This window comes from Parus major, chromosome 18 (genome assembly GCF_001522545.3).
Source record: "Parus major isolate Abel chromosome 18, Parus_major1.1, whole genome shotgun sequence".
In the NCBI taxonomy this organism is placed as follows: domain Eukaryota; kingdom Metazoa; phylum Chordata; class Aves; order Passeriformes; family Paridae; genus Parus; species Parus major.
Genome location: NC_031786.1, coordinates 9,330,359 through 9,351,053, shown reverse-complemented (window position 1 = coordinate 9,351,053; position 20,695 = coordinate 9,330,359). Strand labels below are relative to the sequence as shown.

The window sequence follows — 20,695 nt, the reverse complement described above, 5'->3', positions numbered from 1 at the left end:
GCGGAGCGGCGGCGGCGGCTGCGGGCGCGTCCGGGAGGGATGTCGGGGACCCGCTGCCAGGCGCTGTACCCCTTCTCCGGGGAGCGGCACCGGCAGGGGCTGCGCTTCGCGGCGGGTGAGCTGATCACGGTGCTGCAGGTGCCAGACGGCGGCTGGTGGGAAGGGCAGAAGGAAGACGGGCTGCGAGGCTGGTTCCCGGCCAGCTACGTCCAGCTGCTGGAGGTAGGACCGGGACGGGGGCCGGGGCCGAGAATGTCCCGCGGGGGCACACGGGGCCATCGCGGGGCTGCTGTTGGAACGCCCTCGGCATCGCTGTGCCCCTGCCCCGGGCAGGTGTTCCGGCACCCCGGGCTGAGGCTGCCGGGTGCTGTAAGAATCCACTTGCCCGGCCTCGCTCCGGCAGCAGAGCGTTTGGTGCTTGTAGCTGTAGCCATGGAGAGGCAGAGCTCAGGTGCGTGACGAGCTGCGGGCTTGCTCCGGACGCTTGGGTTTTCACGGTCGCTGAACAGCAGCAGAAGTCAGAGGCTGCGGTGGTGCAGCCCCTGTCCGTCGCTCATGAGGGTCAGATGCTGGGCAAGTTCCACTCCCTCCTCTCTCCCTCACCCGTTCCCACTCCTTCTCATTTCCTTTCACTGAACATGTCGTGGCTTTATGTTGTGGAAGAGGTAATTCAGTATGGAATCATGAAATCACAGAATGGCTTGGGTTGGAAGGGACCTTGAAGATCATCCCATTACACCCACTCTGCCATGAGCAGGGACACGTTCCACTACATCAGGTTGATCCAAGTCACATCCAACCTGGCTTTGGACATTTCCAGGGTTGGAGAAGCCACAGGTTTTCTGAGCATCCTGTGCTAGGGTCTCACCACCCTTGCAAAGGAGAGTTTCTTCCTAATGTCTAATCTAAATCTGCCCTTCTTCAGCTTGGAGCCATTACCCCTTCACTCCAATGCCCCTGTCAAAAGTCCCCTCCCTGTATCTGCAGGTACTGGAAGATTGTCTAAGTTCTCCCTGGAGCCGTCTCTTCTCTGCCTCTGTTGCAGCAGTTCTCCAGCCAGCTGCAGACACCTCGCTGCCACACCTGTGGCATGGCTCAGGGAGCCCTAGCAGGGTTAAGGTTGGTTGTGAGACCCAAAGGCCATGGACTTTCTGTCAGGATACGGAGAATTTCTCTCAGCTTCAGTCATTTTCAGGGCCCTGACAGCTGGGGTGACAGTTGGATTCCCACCTCGGGACTGCTTCTGCCTGAATGTGTTTATGGCTTTCTGTCCACGCAAACAAGACACAACATGAGGGTAAAAAATATGTCCATGAAGAGTGCCTTCACAGTCTCTGCATGTGAATTCTGAAACATCTCTGCACTAAAGCAAGAACTCACCATGATCCCATGACTCCTGTCCTTGCTGGCTGTGTCCTGTTGACATTTGGATCTTACACCAAGGCTGTGGACATGGCAGTGGTGTCTGGGAGCATCTCCTTGCGGTGACTGGGCTGAAGCCATTTACAGCACATTTCTCAGGTCAGCCTTTGTTTGTCCTCCAGGTTCCCAAGGGGAATCAGCCACCTTGCTTTGCTTATGTGTAAGGCCTATGGGCAATACCCATCCCAGGTTTTCCATCCACACTTTCCAGGGAATCCAGAGAGGCAGGAAGCAGAGTCTTGACCAAAACCTGCCCACAGGCTGCAAGTAGAGCAGTGTTCTGTGAGCAAAGGATTCTGTGCAAAAGGACATTTTGCCCACAGATCTGGCACTGCCTTTTCATTTCTCTTGTCCAAATAAATTTAAAAAATCTTTGATGTTTCCTTTAACTTTCTGTTTCTTACTATTTTTCCTGGAAAGCCAGGAGAGTAGAAGGAGTTGCCCATGCAGTGCTACAAGAGTGAGGCCAGACTTTCCTGTGCAGCTGATGCACTTGGGATTTCTCTCGCTAGTTTCAGAATGTGGGAGTCCTGCTGTTTGTCAGTTTTGCCACCTACAAGATCATTTATTGAGATAAGTGAGTGTTTGTAGTTTCACAAATTGCTAAATGTTTACACACCTAAGAATTTAGGAATTGTTTGAGGAAAAATGTGTCATGAGATGTGAGAAAGACTGCTCAGCAGAGGCAGTGGGTTATTGCTTCCAAATACCGTAACTTTGCTTTTCTGTCATCTCCTTCTCAGAAACTCTGATTTCCCCACTTAAGTCTTTAAGAACTTTCCCCAAGCAAGTTCCAGCATGCTCAGATCAGTGCCCACAGCCCCACAAATGTGTCTTTCTCACCCTTGGCTCCTGTACCACTGACAGCTTTGATGGAGACCACTTGTCCACACAGCCTGGCCTCCTTTCTCTTGGGCAAACCTTCAGAAAGAAGGCAAGAAAAATGGCAAGGGCTGAGTGTGTTCACTCTGGCATGTTTTCCTTTTCTCCAGAGATGGTACCTAATAAAGACTATGAGCCAGAATTTAAAAATACATCAAATGAGAGCTAATTAACCAAATCCATGGGATTACAGGTACTTGGCACACATCACAGTAGATGTGTGAGAAGGAAGCTCTGTGTGTGCCTGTTTCTCATGGCTCTGTTCAGGTAGCCTTTCCCTTATCTCTAGGTAGCTCATCCCTTGAGTGCAGGTAAGCAGCTTGCTCAGAGACCTGATCTTACTGAAAGACACCACAACAAAAACACTCTCCTCTGTTCTCTGATCCGAGTCCCTGCCCAGCCACGTTGACATCGGAGCTGACATCAGGGAGGTTGTCACAGTGCATGTCCAGATGGGGCCATGGACATCAGTCTTCTCTCTGTACCATCCAGCCCTTCCATGGGCTTTGGGTGGCCCTGGCCCTGCCGCTCTCAGTATGGTTCAGTGCTCTGTCCTCAGCTGAACTTGATCACACATTGTTGTTTGAAGAGGAAGATGTTACTGTTTCCCTTGGTCCTGCCCTCATCTCCCTGTGCCCAGTTTCCCAACAACTACTTGTGCTCTCTCTGGAGCCTGAAGGAGAGCTGGCTGCATTTTCTGTCATAGCAGTGACTGAATGTCCCTCATGGCATTGCCTGCACACACCCTTTCTTCTCTCAGCAAGGTCCACTGGTGGCTGGGAGCTGCCAGAACGAGGTGGCCTTCTTCTGAAGCCTTTGTGACTTGAAGCCTGCACTGTGTTTAGACAGGAAGGCTGCATTTTCTCATTCACAGGGCTTCACATTTACCAACCTTGGGATGTCCTCTGACAGCACTGGTTCAAAAGTCTGTGCTGAGTTTTGGTCCTGAGCTGAAAGAGGGAAGTGAGAAAGGTCTGAAGAGCAGCGGGGAGGGGAAGCCCTCCCACCTTTGGCAGCCAGTCTGTGGTGTGCTGGTTCCTGAGGGATGAAGGAGGAGGAGAAGTGTCTGTTCCTGTTGCTGTCGTTGACTTGTGAAGAACCTGCTCCACCAACAGCACCTGGGTCTCCTCACAGGCAGCTAGCCCTGTGCTTTTGCTACATTCTGTGTTCTTTTGCTAGCAAAACTGTGTTTTCAGTTCATTCATCACAAGATCAAGGGAAAAACCAAAAATGTGGTAAATGCGGGGCAAGAGACACAGAGATGTAAAGAGATAAAGACATTTTGTATCCTTTTGTTTACTGTTCCTGTGGCTGCTTCAAGCCTGGAGTGGAGGGTTAGAGGAAAATGGTGATGGCTGGAGGATCCTGCTCAAGGCAGTGATGGAAACAGATCTGGAGGAGGACTGGAGGACATTTCTGCCTTGTCCCTCATGGTAGGGACAAGGCAGAAATGGCATGTCTCTGTGAGCTCTGGAGAGGATACTGCTGTCAGAGAGCAAAAGTGGTAGCACAAACCAAAAAACTATCAAAAGCAGACAGCAAAGGGAGAAAGGGAGGGTATCGGCTTCGTGGTGGGGTTCCAGATGGATTCCCTGAGGCTGGGCTGGTTGGGAGCAGTTGAGGAGGCTGCTGTGGTTTTAATCACAGAATCACTGGGTTGGAAAGGACCTTTGGAGATCAGCTAGTCTGGCTTGCCTGGCTATGTCTGTCAGGGTTTTAATGTGTGCAAGGGTGGACACAACAACTGTTCTGGACAATGTATTCTAGTATTTAGCCACCCTCACAGTTTTTTGTTGTGCCCTTTAAAGGGATTTGTGTCCCTTTAAAGGGATTTTTTTGTGCCTATTGCACCTCATCCTTTCACTGGGTACCACTGAGAACAGTCTATATGGTTTTTTACTGTCCCACAGACAGATTTTTATTCACACTGATAACATCCCTCTCAAACCTTCTTGTCTTGATGCTAAACAGTCCCAGTTCTTTCAGCCCTTCTTTGTATGACAGATGCTCCAGTCCCTTAATCATCCTCGTGGCCCATTGCTGGACTCTCTCCAGTGTGTCCTTGTCTTCCTTATGTTGGAAAACCAAGTACAGTTTCTTACACTGCTGTAGATAGTAGGTTAATGGAAAAATGGTCCCTAAGCAGTATTTCCTGAGCATGAGAATCCATGGACACTAGAGGAATCCTGAAGACTGCTGTCAGATTCATTTGGTTTTGCTTTGGCTGAGCTTGGTCTATGAGCAAGCAGCACCCTTGTGCAAGCTGAAGGGCTTGGGGAAGGAGGATGTTGTTGCTTGGTATCCATATCCTATTGAGTAGATACCATCAGCTTCAACCCTCACTCCTCCTTTGGTGATTAATAGCTATGGCAGCTGTGAGACCTGAAAGTCAGGGATTTTCTGACCCTTTCCTCTGTCCTGTGTGCTTTAGATTTTTGCCTGACCTTTTGACCATTGAGCAGAGCCCTACAGGTCCCCTCGGTACCAGACTGTTGCAGCCCCAGGTTAAGCAATTGTCCTTCCCAGGCTGGAGCAGGATGAGCAGATGCAGGTGAGGAGGTGGTATATGGTATAGACAGAGCCAATGGAGTGTGGTGTGTGATACACTGAGGGATTTCTCAACAGCTCATGTTTCTTATCCTGAGGCTGGCTGCCTCCTCATCACAGCTGCATCAGGGAGCTTGGAATGATGATGTGTGTAGAAAGATGTATGCAGCTCCAGACATAAGGGCAACCTGGCACAAGGCTCAGGTGGTCCAGTTTGTGACAAACTTTACAGTGCAGGGCAGCAGAGATGTTGAGGAAGTGGGGTAATCTGTATTCCAGGAGGTGCTTTGTATGGGACCCTCTGGAGAAACCTCTGTTGCGTCTGCTTTTTCTAGACAAGTGATTTCTGGAGTGTTGGAGAGATGTATCATTCAGTCACATTTGCAAGTGGTTTCTTTGCAAACCTATTTTTGGGCCTTGATTTTTGTATTTGTAGTTAACTAGAAATCACTTATATAAGCAGCAGCAGCAGCAACATATGCAAATTTGCTGGAAATTGTCAGCACTTTTTATAGCTTCAGTCATCCCACAGATGTAAGTCTCTGTATGAAGCACAGCGTGTGCTTCCAGAATGGATGGAGGTGGCTCTGGAATCTGACTGAGCGGGCTGGACTGAGTAGGACTTGGAGCTGCCACTGATCTTATCTGCACTCTCCACAGCTTGATTTACCAGAACTGTGAGGCACTTAGGAGGGAAGGAATGCTTCTCCCTGGTGCAGACTTCACCTGCAGCTGTCAGACTGATGGTTCATTGCTCCCACTGCTGTGTAATACTCAGTGGGTAACTCACCTCACCTAAAGCAACCTGAGGCAGTGGAGATGTGCAAACAGCTGAGCCTGGAGGTTGTTGCACATCCAGCTGCAGGAAGCATGGCATGGCACAGACTGCTTCCTTCGTGGTGCCTGGGGAGTCATAGAGACAAAGGATGAAAGGAATACACAGAAATTAAAATGGTTTTTATTTATTTAGTAATAACAAGAGAATGTGTGGAAGATTTCTGTGCTCTCTGCTGTCATGGGGGCTGTATGATGTGTGTGATATATATTAAAAGGAGGGTGTGTTGGTATCTGTTGCAACAGAGCTTTTCCTGGTGCACAAAAGAGAATAAAGTTGGGTGTGCACCTGGATGGCTGTGGGTACCTGAGCCCTGAGCTATTTGTACATGGTGTCCTTATCTCCTGCACGCAGCAATGATGCTTTGCTTTCTCACAAGGTTCTTCTACATCCTTGGAGTTGGTTGTCTCACTCTCTCTTGTTCCTCCACCTCCCCACTCAAAAATCAGCTTAACATAAAACTCATGAAGAGCCACAAGAACTGAGGGGATGTGTGATGATCTCAGGTATAGATGTGACTGCTGAGACTGCTTTTTTCTGAGAATATTCTGTGGAGCAAGTAATGCTCCAATCTGTAGTCTTGGGTGCTGGGGAAGGAATCTGCCCTTTAATCTGGTGTGATAAGGCTGTGGGTGCTGAGCCCAAAGAGTGGATGCCATCACTGCCAAGCTGGGATTGGTATTCCTATCTCCTGCCCAGGGGTGCTTGTGACACCATCCTGAGTGTTCTGGACATTCTGCTGCCCCTGGGAGGTGGGGCTGGGGCAGCAACCACAGCTGAAGTGGGGATGGCATTTCCCTGGTGCAGAAGGTTGTAGAAGGTTGGTTTTCATTCTCTTGAAGCAGGGATGGGTCCCTAATGAATGCAGAGATTTGCTCAGCTGTAGCTGGAACATGGATAGAACTTGGATGTAGATGTGGATGTTGTCTCAGGGAAAAGGTGAAGTTTCCAAAGTTCAGTGCTTATGGGTGCTGAGGCTGGTCTGCTCTGTGTGATTCAACAGCAAACTGTTGTCCAAAGTGAGGTGTTGATGAGAGGACTGACAATGAGAATCCTGTGGTATTGCCTTGAAGTTTAGTTTCACACGGTCTTTTTTCTCTCTCTGACTTTTTGTAACTGTATTTTTTAGAGTTGAAACTTGTGATCATCTGACCACTGATATTTCTGGCAAATGTGAATGAAATCAAATATAAAAGAGTGAGGAAATTATGTTTTGCTGCCAGAAAATCACTCTTTAATCAAGGTTCTGATGGAATTTAAAGCCCCAGGAGAATATGAAGGGGATGTGATGCTGCAGTTCACAATCCCTGTTATCCATCTAGCGATAATTGTCTCACACTTGAAGTTACAGATGAAATATAAAAATTTAATAGTACCATAAATAGCCAAGGATTGTGAAGGGAAGTATCTTACAGATGGTTGTGGCATTTTTTGTGAGCTCTTCTGTCCCCTGCACAAGTTGGGGTGTTGCAGAAGCTGGGCTCATGGGTGCTGCTTCTGGAGCAGGTGAGAACAGTCACACTGTTGACCTTAGAAAAATTGCATGGGACAGAATTTTTAAAGATGTTTCTCCTTTACCCTTAGCTAAAAGATGAAAAAGTGCCATGGAAGGCTTAAACTGCACTATCTCTGCCTGTGGATTACAAAAAGAGTCTAAAAACAGTCTCCCTGCAGACATCTGTCTTCTAGATGTGCAAGATTAAATGAGTTGCTGTGCACCTGCAATTTAAGGGTGAATATAGAGCAACCATGAAAAATGTGGATCATTTAAAGACTCACTTGAAGATTGCCTAGTTCCCTAAAGAATTTCCGGCTCGTTCTGTGCTCTGAATGGGGCACATGTCCTGTAGGAAAATACAAGAGTGGTTTCTGCACCAGTAAACATGGGGAACTCAAGTCTCACTTTCCAGCCTGGGTGCAAAATGCACCTTCAGTGCCTTGAGTGCTGTGCCACAAACACAACATGAATGAACCACACAACACTTTATACTGAATGTAGTTTAAAAAGATACAGTAGGAATAATGAGAAGGTGCCAAATACTTATTTTCTAAACACAAATCTTTGCTTTGGTGTCCAAAATGGAAAATTTGGCTCTGTAATCAAGACTGGAAAATTCTGGCAGCTTTGATGTGATTTGTTTTTTTCTACTTATTTCACTTTCACTTGTGGGATGATAAATGACGAGGTAAAATTAACTGGTCATTTAACTAAGCAGATTAAACCTGTGTTTTATGCTCCATGATTCCTTATCTTCCATGGTTGCTTATGCTCATGAAGCACATTATTGTCAGTAATGTGCCCCAATGCTCATTATCAGAATCTGAAGTGTCTGAGTGTGTTCTCAGGACTTGCTTTTGTTATTTTGCTGACACCAAGTGCTGTCCCAAAGATAGAACATTGTCTGTTTTGGAGAACCCCACAATAACAGCACCAGGTAGTATCTCTCTTTGAAAATATTTGGGTCTGTTGCAGTTGTTTTCATTGTGGCCACACTGCAACTCAGGGCAGCAGGAGTTTCTCACTTTGCAGGTGTTCATCCTGTTCCCCCCATCGAGAGCAAAGGGAACCAGCCACTACTAACTTATGTCCTGGAGTGTTTGACATAAGGCACTGATATTTCTGTCTCTGATTTCTCACACTCCCAGGGAGCACTCATTCTGGGCAGCTTTCTCAGCATCCAGCACTCTCGGACTATGCCTTGTTCCCTGTGCAAGGCAGGTTTGCTGGAGCCTCCCAAAAGCTGGGGCTGGATTGCAGTGGCTGCTCCCTGTGTGCTCATTTCCAGGAACCTGCACAACTCCTCCTTTGCAGGCAGAAAGAGAACCTGGGCAAACCTGAAAGCAGCAAAATGGAATTGGTGGTCCCCACGCTGTGCTTTGCACAATGTCATCAGTTCATGCCACTTCAAAATGTCATTTGCCATATTTAATTACCTATCCCTTTTATTGGTATGAGCCTTTGAGTGTGCAGAACAGTGTGAAACCAGGGCCAACAGCTTGCTCAGCCACTGTTTTTCAACTTTGTGCTTCAACTACTGTTTGTCTTGAAAATTTTAAGTATGCTTTAGAGCAATTGGAATTTTTTATGTCACAGCACTGTGTAAAACATTACCTGTTGAGAGGAGCTGCTCTGCAGGGCTGGTATGTGGCAGGGCTGTTGAGATGTTTGCCCTGTACCTGCAGAGCAGGTGAGCAGCCTGAATCTCTGTAGCACAGGGTTAGGCATGGGAGAGCCTCTTGCATACCTGCCATAGCTGCAGAAGTGCACTTGTGATGGAGAGGGAGAGCAGGCTGTACATTTTCCTGGCATACAAACTCCCTGACAGCACCCTCCCTGCCCTGGTGCCTTCTCTGTACCTGCTGTGGTGACTGCCCTGGGGAGCAATCCTTTTACAGACATATGGAACAGCAGAGAAAGCTTTTTGCTTGTACTAGTAATCCAGTTTTCCACATCATGCTATCAAAATAGCTTTTGTACTAGCCTAGTACATCTGTGGTTTGCTTTTTTGCTGGCACATTCCAGAAAGGGGTGCCATGGGTTACTCAGGAGCTGCCACTCTGCATTTTGTAGAGTATATCTGGCAGCGGAACAGGCCAGCGTCTTTTAACATCCACTTTTGTCAGCATTTGTGAGCAGTCCCCTCAGTACTCAGTCATCAGCATGAGGCACTTCAGGATTAATTTAGGCTGACTGACAGATTACTTTGGTCACTAATCTTTCAGCTCCTCAACAGGTGCAGATGCAAAGGTTGAAAAACTTTCTTTGACATTGTTTGAGACCTGTCTGGCATTTTTCCTACATTCGTGGTTGGTAAGAGTAGACTGTGCAGACTGTTCTTGAGCCACAGATATTCCCACTGTGATGCTGGCAGCAAAAGCATCGTGGTCTTCCAGTGTTTGTTTGAGCACTGAGTTTGTTTACTGCACAGATCTCTCAGGGCTTTCCCAGCTCTGTGGCACTTGGAATGGCCTCTGCTGCTGCAGTCTCCAGGAACAAAATCTTTCCAATTTTAACTCCTTTTCCGGCCATCACCTCATGTGCCCATGTCCATCAGTTCTTTGCCTCTCTTTGTGCTGTGGAAAAACTCCTCAATAACAGGTAATTAGAACTAATAAGTCTTGGGAAGACCTGGGGTTCTGTATTGTAAAATGGATTAGACCAAGGTCCATAAGGAAGGTGTGTGATGTTCTATGGAATGCTGCAATGGAATATTCTGTGATCTTCAGCAAAGAAGGGGCACAGCAGATGTGAAAGCTGCAGAGGATCTGCCCTGCCCAGCGTTGCCAAAGCAGGGGCAAGCTGCAAGCCTCTAGCCCATCACAGAGAGAAAGCAGGAGCTCCTCTGGGCTGGAAATAAAGTCTGGAATAACCAGGCTGTCCCAGAAGTACTGAATTTTCATCTTTGAAATGCCCTCTCACTCTCAGCAAGTGCAGCAGTGGGCAAAAGGGAGAAAGGTGTGAGAGTGGGGAGGGAGCAGAGGCAAAGAATTAGAGGTCTCAAGTCGTTCATTTGATCTTCCCAAACTTGCATGTTTTACCTGGAATCATGATAAAAACTTCCTTGAAATCTGCTAGCTCAGAGTTAAATGTCATTGTTTACTACACCTGCAGTGCCCTTCCTGGTGGTTCAGCACTTGTGGCTTGTGGCTCCTGTTCTCCCTCTCACAGCCCTTGTGCCAGGGACAGGCCAAGCAGCTCTGAGACTGCTTGAGAAAAATTCAGCAGTGGAATGGGGAGCATGGGAGGGGTTAATGTGGAGCAGCTCCCTGGGCTGCTAAAAGACCAGCTTTTGTGGAAGTCTGAGGGAAGGAACAAGGATCTTTGAGCTTGACATTGAGACATGAAAAGTACAACAGGATTTCTGTTATTACTCCATATGTAATACTTTGCATTTATTCCTAGTGTGTTTTGTTTCCTGTGTTGTTGCCTGTTCTTTGAAGACATACCAGAGCTCATGTAAACAATCATGTATAACCTGAACATATTTACAACACATTTCTCACTTTCCTGAATTGTCTGAGTGACTGGCATCGTCACTCCTCAGACCTTTGTTTTGAGGAAGACTCTTATTGCTTCTGCTCTTTGCCTTCTGATTTATCTGTTTCTTATTTTGTACAGTAGTTTTTTCACTCCTTGTCTGCTTCTTTTAATAGAAAGGAGTTTATTCTTTCACAAGTATACCTGTGATAGTTGGTCTGACAGCAGATACCAGCACTCCCAAGAGTACCACCATGGCTACAACATTGCTATTGAATTTATTCTGTCATTCTGCTTAGTTTGACTGTAGTCATCTATAAGCACTTTCAGAACATTCTTTTAAATTGGCTGCCTGGATCTGCTTTGTCTTCCTGATCCTTTCTAATTCACTTATTTAGCCCTTTGTTCATGTTTCCAAAACGAAACCCTGCAGTTGCCGTGTGTTGAAATGCTCCTCCTTGAGCCATTGCCACAAAACCACAAAGCAAGACCTACAGTGACAAGCTGGTGCAGTACAGGAGCAGTTCCACTTGCTGCAGAAGTGAAATTTGGTTATGGAAGAGGCAGAGCTGGCAAGCTTGTGGTACTGGGGTAGATGGAATAATTAGTACAGAGGAGTTTGGAGGAGAAAAATGGAGATGAGGAGTGACAGAGTTTGCAAGGGTTGACAGAGAATGAAGAATTAACAGAGTTTGGATTTGATACAGATATGGCAAAGTGCCATGTAGAAATTGCACAGAAGAGGAGTTGTATTTCCAAGGGGTGAGCAAACGCTTAACTCAGAAAGGAACAGACAAAAACTGATTTGATAGATGTAGTTTGTTTTGTAGTCCTGAAGAACTGTGTGCAGAATTCAGTTAAAAAATGCTGCTGAAGGCTGTGTGTGCAGCACAGAGCTGAGCAGTTCCAGCCCTGCCCATGTAATGAGCTGCCTGAGCAGCAGATTAGCTTCCACTGTGCCAGCTGCTGTATAATAGGACTAATTCATTACCCAAGGCCAAGTAATCACTCTCAATAGCAAGATTTAGAAGAGAGCCTATGACTTGTCTCATTGCACTGCAGACTGCTGATGATCACAGCGATAACTGAGACCAAATGAAGACTGGGAATAACCTCAGTCTGTTAGGGAATGAAGAACGGAACTTCAAGTATTTTCAAAAAGAAATCATGTTTAAATCATCTTTTGGAAAATAGTTTTGCAACGAACCTGAGTCAGTGAAGCCCTGTGCACAGTTCCTCTGAGCATTGCCCCAGGGTTTGAGGACTCCCTCACTCCAGCTCCCTCCTCTTCTCTTCACCAGATTTACTAAGGCTGAATATGAATCTTTGGTGGGGGACAAAGCTTTCCCTCAGTGCTTGCCAGAAACATAATCACGGGCCAGAAACATAATTCATCTCTGTGATGGGACCGTGGCAAATTCTGCTGTGCAGCTTGCTGGCAGTGCTGGGAAGGAGATTTTGGTGGTGTAAATCACTGTTCCCAGCACGCTGTGATCACTGTGGCCAGGAGCAGGGCATCTTCCAGCATGCCTCTGATGCTCTCCTCGGGAATGTTGTCACTTTGGGCGTGGGACTGCCACATCTCAGGGGTGGGACTCTGCTGGAGTAGGAGAGCAGGTCTGCTGGCCACATTGGAGCCCCACATGGAAGACAGGGAACCCACAGATGGAGACCACAAGTAGCACATGAAAGGGGAAAGGAGCTGAGAACTGCTGAATGCTTCAACTCTGGCTGCATTTTTTACTAAGTTAGGTCAGAGAACTTGATCACAGGGCTCCACCCAGTGATGCTCAGCAAGGTCTTTGTATCACAGTCTTAGAAGCTTGCACACAGTGATTCTGGTGACACATGGAATGAAACTGCCTGCACTGAGCAGAAGGAAAAAAAAAAAAAAGGAAAGCAGCTTTTTGCTGGGCGAGATGTGAATCTTGGATATGCCTCTTTTATGATTCTAGAATCAGAAATACATGAGCAGGAATGGCTGTAGTCCCTTTGTTAGCACTGGTTAGTGCTCTGTCTAAGTGTCCCTGATGTATGCAGTGGTGTTAGAGCTGCAGGGCTGAACCTCCTCCTCCCTTCTGCTGCCTCCTGCAGCAGGAGCTCCAGTGCCCTGGCTGGGTCAGAGCTGTGTCCTGGCAGCCTGTGAAGAGCCCCTCAGAAGCTACAGACTATTTCCAGCCCAGAGTCAGGCCCTGGAATGAACAAATCCCAACATTCACTTTGGTGGTAGGGAATTCGCTTTTGCTTTCAGTGCTGGAGGATGCAATGTTTGCCTGTGGTTAGAGGAAAGTGAGCTTGAAAACCTTTTACTCCTTCCCCATGGCAGAAGTGTTCTGGGGAGGTTGATGTGACTTGCACAGGCCTTCCCCTCCCTGTGCTGAGGTGGGATGTTTGCTCCTCACCACCAAGAGAGAGCCTCATACAGTCTTTTCTTGCAGATAGCAATGATTGTGGCTACTGAGCTTTGTGTACTGAGCTCTGTGTGAGGGAGGTCTCGGGGCTGCTCCTTTCAGCATCTCTGGGTGGTACCTGCTTGGGGTGCACACCTGTAACCCCCACAGAAATCTGAATTAGCATCATCAGGCAGATGCCACAAAGGGTTCTGCCTGCCAGGGCTGGCACCACTCTGTTTTGAGGTCATGGTTTGTCATTGTCTCTCTCTTTGCATGGCACACAGCTCAAAGGGCAGATGCCCACCAGCTTCTTATGGTTTGAAATGCAGTGCAGCTAAAACCCTACAAAATACTTCTTCCTTGTATTTACTGCTTTTAATAAATAAGGTTACAGCTTGGCTTTTGATAGCCTTTACACCTAAGATGTCTCATTCTGCTCTGTGGAGAGCAACAATTGTCCCTCTTTATCACATAATGTGTAACTACCTCAGTTGCCTTACCAGAATGTTCCTAAGGAGTACAATTGATTTACTGTTCATCACAATGTAGGACACAATTTTTTCCTCTCTTGTAAACGTTTTCTTTTATTTATGATGTTGCCTTCCTTGACAACTTCAATGTTTTTTTCTCAAGGCGAGAAATTTATTTATAACCAAATAAAATATATGCATTTATAAATTCTTCACTGTTGTTCATTTTCCCCTCTCTCTGCTAGGCTGCAGCTCCAGCAGTAGTAAGGCAATATCTTCAGCTGAAGGAGTTAAATATACCACCCCAGAAAAGTGCAGGCCAGATCTGAAAGCTATTCTTGTAACACTAATTTTGATCTCAGCCCTGTTTCCTGTCTAAAGACTTTTCTCTTTCAGTGGAGATCATGAAATGTTACATATATTACTTTTTCTCAGAGCATGCTGAGAAAATATCTTTCAGCTCCAGAGGTTCCCTCTCTCAGGAGCCCAGCCTTAGGAACAACAACCACACATTTCAGTGTAGTTTCACTTCTCTATATTGTTAAACCATATTATTCTGAAGAAAATAATACACTGAAATGTGCTGCCATTGTGTAGCAGAGTGTGATTAATTAGGCACTGGATTCAATATGTTTAAGCATACAAGACAATTACTAGAGTGAGGTCAAAACCAAGATAACCTCTCAGATTTCCCTCAAATAAAACATGTTTTATTTTTTTTCACATGGTGAGACCCTGCAGCTGTGAAAAATTCACCAAAAAATTCCTCCTGTAATCCTACCAACTTTTTCCCCTTAATCCAGTCAATTACAGGAACTTGGAATGAGCAGCACAGAGCTGCACTGCTGACCCCTCTGAAGTGCCAGTGAGGCTGGGGGAGGCAGGCACTGCTCTGGTGGGGCTGCACAGGAGGGCAGTGTGTGTCCAGAAGCCACAGGCACAGCCATCCTGCACATCCCAGCCTGTTGGAAAGCTCTGACTGTTCCAATTCAGCAGCAGGCACAGAAATATTTAGAGTTATGTGAAGGATGTTTGGGCTGTGCAGGTGAAGACAGGGCAATGCTGGAGACCTGAGCTGTTCTGGGCTCCCCTGAAACTCCTCTTGTGCCTCCTTAACCCCATCTGCACTCAGCAGCAGCCCTCTTGAACCTCCCTGCTGCACTGGCCCAGCTCTCAGCGCTGGTGTTTTCCTGGGGTACCTTCTGTGTGCTCTGAGCTCACAAGGCCACTGAGCAGCAGAACCTGTTCAGAGTGGGCATTGGGAGTGGACTGAGGGGCCAGACCCTGTTGTCAGCCACCTCAGTGCCCTGTTCCCCTGTGGCTGCAGCAGCCTGGTCTCCAGGAGTGCTGAATGTGTCCTGTGCTTCTCTGGATGGGGCTGGAGCAGTTTGAGCACACAGGTGTGAAGGTGTTAGAGATGGCACCAGAGCCAGACCTCAGCTGGGTCACTGCCATGTGGGTGTGCTACTCAAGCAGGTTATCTCCACCTCCTGACAGAGCTGTCCAGCCCTTCTGTACAGATGATGCAAGAGATGCTGATTTCTCCAGAGGGGATGAGTGTTGGTTTACACCTGGCAGGAGCTGCCCAGAGCTCACCAGTGGAAAACTTCTGGATGCCAGGAGGGCTCCTCCTGGCAGCCTCCATGCCCGATGGGGGCTGTGTGTGTTTGGTGTCCACTGGATCATTTATAGTCTCCAGGGGAGGAGGATTAACCAACCTCCTGTGCCAGGTGAGCAGCTCAAGGGCAGAAACTGCTAGATATGGCTGCAGTTTCTTCTCTGCATGAAGTGAAGCACCACATACTTCCTCAGGGTACTGCTGTGCTGTGCTGTGACCATCCTGCTGCCCCAGGGCACCATCAGAAGTGCCAGTACAGGGTGTCCAGGGAAATGGCATGTTTCTCATAAGCTTCAAGGATTGTTTGTGCTGTAGTGTTCCAGTGTGGACAGGTGAGAAGCCTTGGGGCAGGAACTTCTCAGTCATGCAGACAGTGAAGAACAAGTTCATCCTTATTTCAAAACCACAAAACACTTTGATTCCTTTACAGCCAACTGAGGGAGAGAAACTCCTGAGGTCAGTCTCTCCCAGTGCTTTTTCAGATGTCCAGGCTGTCTTTTTCTCCCTGGTGATCAGAGCTGTGAGCACCTGCTTAGCTGAGGTCTGCAATCCTGAGGCAAGAGGATGGAGCAGCTCTGCCTGTGGAAATGCTCAAAAGAGGCTGTGTGGCAATCCCCACAAGGAACCACACTGAGATGTAGTTTTTGTGTCTTGCCAAGCTGTTCTTCTCTTGCTAAGTCAGAGAGCAGGAGCCTGAGGGTGTTGTTATCAATCTGGAGTTTGAATTCAGCATCTGTTCTGCATCGTCCTGCTTCTTTCCCGGGCACGAGGCCAAGGTTTGGTGTCCAGGAGGTGGGACCCGCCTTCGAGCAGGGCTGTGCTCAGCCTCCCCACTCCCTCCTCCACAAACAAAGCTGCTGTGGCAGAGCAGGAAGGTGCAAATACGATTTTTACAGCCCAGAAAGCAGCTCTTGAGTTTGAATTAAATTTTCCCAGAATTATTTTTTTTTCCCCCCGCCTTGCATCTGTCTGAGGCCAGCACAAGTGTTCAGGCAGCTGGGTGCAGAACTGCAGGTATCACAGAGAGCTTCCCCAGGACTTCTCTGGAAATCTCAGAAGGGAAGTAGCACAAACAGTGAGGTGCCCTGAGCAGGACAAGCTCCTGACAGAAAGGACCCTGTAAGAACTTGGTGCTCTGGGAAATATCAATAGAGTGTTTCCATGACTCCTGGATTACCTGGGCCAAAAGCTGTGCTGCAATACTTGTTTTTTCCTGCTCTTCACAGGGTAGCAGCTCGTGATCTGGAAATTTATGACCATTTATTTTTAAATCTAGATTAAAAATTTAATTCTACCTTTTTCACAAAAGCATATGACTTTAAAACCCCATGGGCTTAAAAATCCCATCTAAAGTTGTGGAATATAATCGGCAGACTCAACAGAACTTTCTTGTTTTCCCTAGGCTTAATTTTTTATTTTGTTTTTTTGCAGTCCCAGGCTTCAAAACACCTCAGCTGCAAATACTACCATAATTCATGTGCAAAAGCTTGCAGAGGTTCATGTGGAGAGGGTTTATAGGCTAGGAGTGATTTATTTATGCCTCTCTGAGATGATGATGTCCAGGTGGCGCAGGGTGGGCAGACAGCACCTTCCCTGTGATAGTGTTATATCAGTATTATTTCATTTCATTTCAGAACGATTCTATCATCCTCCCCACCAATTCTTAACTTTCAGCTTCAAGTGTTGATCTTTCCTAAGTAGCATTTTCCTCTTAGATTATGAGATTATTTCTATTAGATTTTATTTTCTTTCTAATACATGATGTCATACTTTAAATAATACTTCTATTTTCGTATCAAATGTGTCCATTCCAAACCATCTCCCAGTGGAGTGTTAGCATGGTGTAATCTTTGGAAACAGCTGCTGAGGACACATATCTGTACCTCATACTCGAGTCACAGGCTCACTCCTTTGCTTCAGAAAGGCTGAATAATACCTACATCATTTCTTATAAATAGTTATTTGATATTTCCTTAAAGAAGTTCAACTTTTACTGTGGCTTCAACACCACCTCCATCCTGAACCTTCCCTTGTGCAAGTTAAATTCATTTTTCTCCCTCCTGTGCAGGATGGGAGAATAAACCACCCTTTTTTCTTTTCAGCAGATAGATGGTATATCCGAGACACTCCCATTTCATTCATTATTTCTGCCTGCATTAAACTACTTTCCTCTCTTTCCGTTCAGGTCATTTTTTTATAGATCTTTGGTTTTTCCTTTCTTTTGGACCAGATTTTCCATGGATTCTCAGAGAAGATTAGCAAATGCTCTGAGATTTATGAGCCAGTTCTTCAAAATTCTATCAATGTCAGGGCTCTCCAACTTATTCTTTCCCTGTTGAGGCTGAAATATTTGTTGTTGGTATTAACTGTGAGAGCCACTTGATGATAGAGGACTTTATTAATAAATGACATTTTGTTAAATATCCTGAACATGGTCATTCATGGGTAGCTCTCCTCTGCCTAGCTTCAACTTGTTCTTTTATTTAGCCTTCCTCTTAATATACATTTACAAAATATTTCCTGTTACTGTTAATGCTTTTCTGCTGATTTTATCTACTTTTGCGCCTACACTTCTATACTTGTCATAGGAATAACTAACAGCTTTTTTTTAATTTAAAAGCAGTCTAAAAGGTTCATTCTCTTACATGCCTAGTACCAAGCACAAAAGCTCCCCAGTCCCAATGACTTCTGATGTTTCCATATTACAATTATTCAAATTCACTGAAGCAGTAACTGGTGATTATATGCTGTTATGGACATAGGAGGAAGACAGATATTGAAATGTCCAATTCCATAAACAAGATTAACTTGCTGGGTGTAGAGCAATCAAACCAATATATTTTCTTTATCTGCTTTGAGAGTGTTGTTTGAAGAATCTGGAGTATGCAGGAGGTCACAGTGTCTGGACCACGTTGGAAATGCATCCTCTTGGCAGGAAAGTCACAGGAACTGAGGTGCCAGGCAGTTTTAAAGTGGCCAATTTATTCATCATCTTCTTTCAACCAGTGTTAGTGGGATTGGAGAATGACTGGGAAAAGAGAGAGGGTGGAGGAGACCCAGTGGCACTCATGGTGTTCTGAGAATGCTCAGTTACTGCACAGTGCAAATTCAAATTCATCAATAACCGTTCCCAGAGATTTTCCCTGGGCTGGCTTTTTGTGGGGGGCTGTTTTCTCCTACTTACACTTTTTCCAAGTTGAATATTGAATTGGTATTTCCTGGGTGTTTCTGGCTGCTGTATTTTTTTCTGCTCATGTCTCAGCCAGATGCAGTTGGTCATGTCCCACCAGCAGGACTCCTGCTCAGCTGCCACTGCTGTCTCCCAGCTCTTTACTTTGCCATCCCTCATCTCTGCAGTCCTCCCCACCACTGGCAGTCTGCTGCCTTAAATGTTATTATTGCATATGGATCAGGACTGAGTGGATGTCACTGCACAGATGTGGTGGCCTGGATATTCTTCTTCTCAGATGAAATGTTTGTATGGTGGAGTTTCGTTAAAAAGAGCTAAACCAGGAAAATGAGATCTGAGCTCCCTTCAGTGTGTAGAAAGCCAGGAGCAGCAGCTGTGAGGACAAGGAACAGGTTTTTTTACCTCAGAGGTAGGCCACTAGTTAGAAGGTAAACATGAAAAACCCTTTCATTTCAGCCAGAGATAAGAGGCTGAAATTCACTGTCTGGCCTGGTGAAATGGTTGCTCACATTACAGCCCTGGGAAGGTTGTACATGGGGGAAACACACAGGTGTCCTCTGCTTGTGTACTCCTCCAAATCAGAAAGGCCAGAAGAAGGAGCAGTGCTGAATGTGCAGGGATGCTGGAGAGGGGACAGCAGCTGCAGAGAGCCACTGGTGCTGATGGATGGATGAGAACCAGCTCTGGCCTTTCCAGGAGCACAGGGAAGAGGGAAGCTCAGCTCCTGCAGAGCCCTGGAGACGCTACTCTGCCCACCAAGGGCTGATTCAGGGTTCAGCCTTACCTGGATGTCACACACTGGCTGCCCTTGATGTCAGCCCAGCAAACAGCTCTGATGTGGCTGTCCAGACCTGGCAGTGGGTGAGGATTGAGGCAGCCAGGCAGAGATAATGTGTGGTCATGGCTGAGCAACCTCCAGAGTCCCTGAGCCTGCTGGGGAGAGAGGATTTCCCTGAGACACATCTCAGTCTTCTGTCAGGGTACAAAGGCAGACCCACATTGGCATACTTAGAGAGGGAGCCCCTGGAAGAATGCTGCAGATGCGGTAACTGGTGTCAGTGGGGCTCTCCCTTCCTGCTGAGCCTGGCAGGAGTCTGTCCCAGCTGCGAGGGGCACCAAGCATTCCACACTGCCCCCAGAGTCCCTTGTCCTTCCTGTGTCACCCTGTCCTGCCAGCAGGCACGGGCACACAGCCCTGCTCTCAGAGCAGCAGTGGCTGCCTGTCCATCTGCCTGTTTGTCTGTCCGTCTGTCTGGCCACAGCAGCAGGCAGGGTGTGCGGGGCTCCTGCAGCCTCCTTCAGGCGTGCCAAGCAGTCAGAATGCCTTCCTCCCGTGCCTTATTTTGTTGTTTGTTTGTTTGCTCGTTTGTTAAGATTTGTAGCAGCGACAAAAAGCTAGAAATGGAGGTGGTGTGTCTGTGTGAGTGCATTGTGCTGCGGGGTTACAGGCACAACAGGCACATTCCCCACGCCTGAGAGAGATTACAAGGGAGGGCGCAGGAATGTGCATCTGGCAGCACTTTGTATCTTGGCCATTTCACTGCTTGCTCTGCATCTGAGGTTCCCAAAGTTTTGGTCGTGGAAGGCCATTTAATCCAAGGAACAGATTTCCTCTGCAGGGAAACACCATTCAAGAAAAATTGAGGGTGTTTGTAAATAAAAGGTTGCTGCTTGAAAAAGTAGTAATGCACATTATGTGGGGATCTGCCCAACCACAGCAACAGGAGGAAGCCCATTTCATTTTAAAGGGGAGAAAAGTGTAGTTATAATATGCCAGATTGCTTAGGGCCTGGGGCCAGGAACAGAATCTGAGTAAACTATTGCAATTTTGTTTTAATTTCATGGATTTTGAGATAAGATTTGTAATAAAATTATCAGAAATGCAGATCATTAAATGTAAGGTTCTCAGGCATCTTGTCCAACATTCTTCCTAAAAGAGACAAGATTAGTTAAAGTCTTTTTAAAAGTAGTTAAAAATAAATTAATGCCCTATCCCTGTTAGTGTCCAAGGCCAGGTTGGACAGGGCTTGGAGCAGTCTGGTCTGGTGGAAGATTTCCCTGCCCGTGGCAGTGAGTTGGAATGGGATGAGCTTTAATGTCCCTTCCAACCTGAAGCATTCTGTGATTCTATGATAAATACAGACTAATTACTACAAACTAATTTGGATAATTCTTTGGACACTCTCAGAATGTTCTTTTATTAACTACTCATGAAAAGGAGAATACACTAGCTGCTAGGAGAATACACTACCTGACAAGATCTCCAGAAACTTATCTATGATGCTTTTACTTGCTTTTCTAACTTACAGATACGTTACTTGCTGCAAACTGTTTCTGTAAATGCATGTTTTTGGCAGATG

The 20,695-nt window shown here is 46.7% G+C and overlaps 1 protein-coding gene across 2 annotated transcripts in view; it reads left to right on the top strand.

Annotated features, from left to right (window-relative positions):
* The first annotated feature begins 6 nt into the window (after positions 1 to 6).
* GAS7 (growth arrest specific 7) overlaps positions 7 to 20,695 on the top strand; it is an 83,125-nt gene continuing 62,436 nt past the window's right edge. For both annotated transcript variants that reach the window (XM_015645812.2, XM_015645811.2), the window contains exon 1: positions 7 to 222. In XM_015645812.2, coding sequence (XP_015501298.1) covers positions 40 to 222 — 183 coding nt within the window. In that variant the 5' untranslated portion in view covers positions 7 to 39. The remainder of the gene's footprint in view (positions 223 to 20,695) is intronic.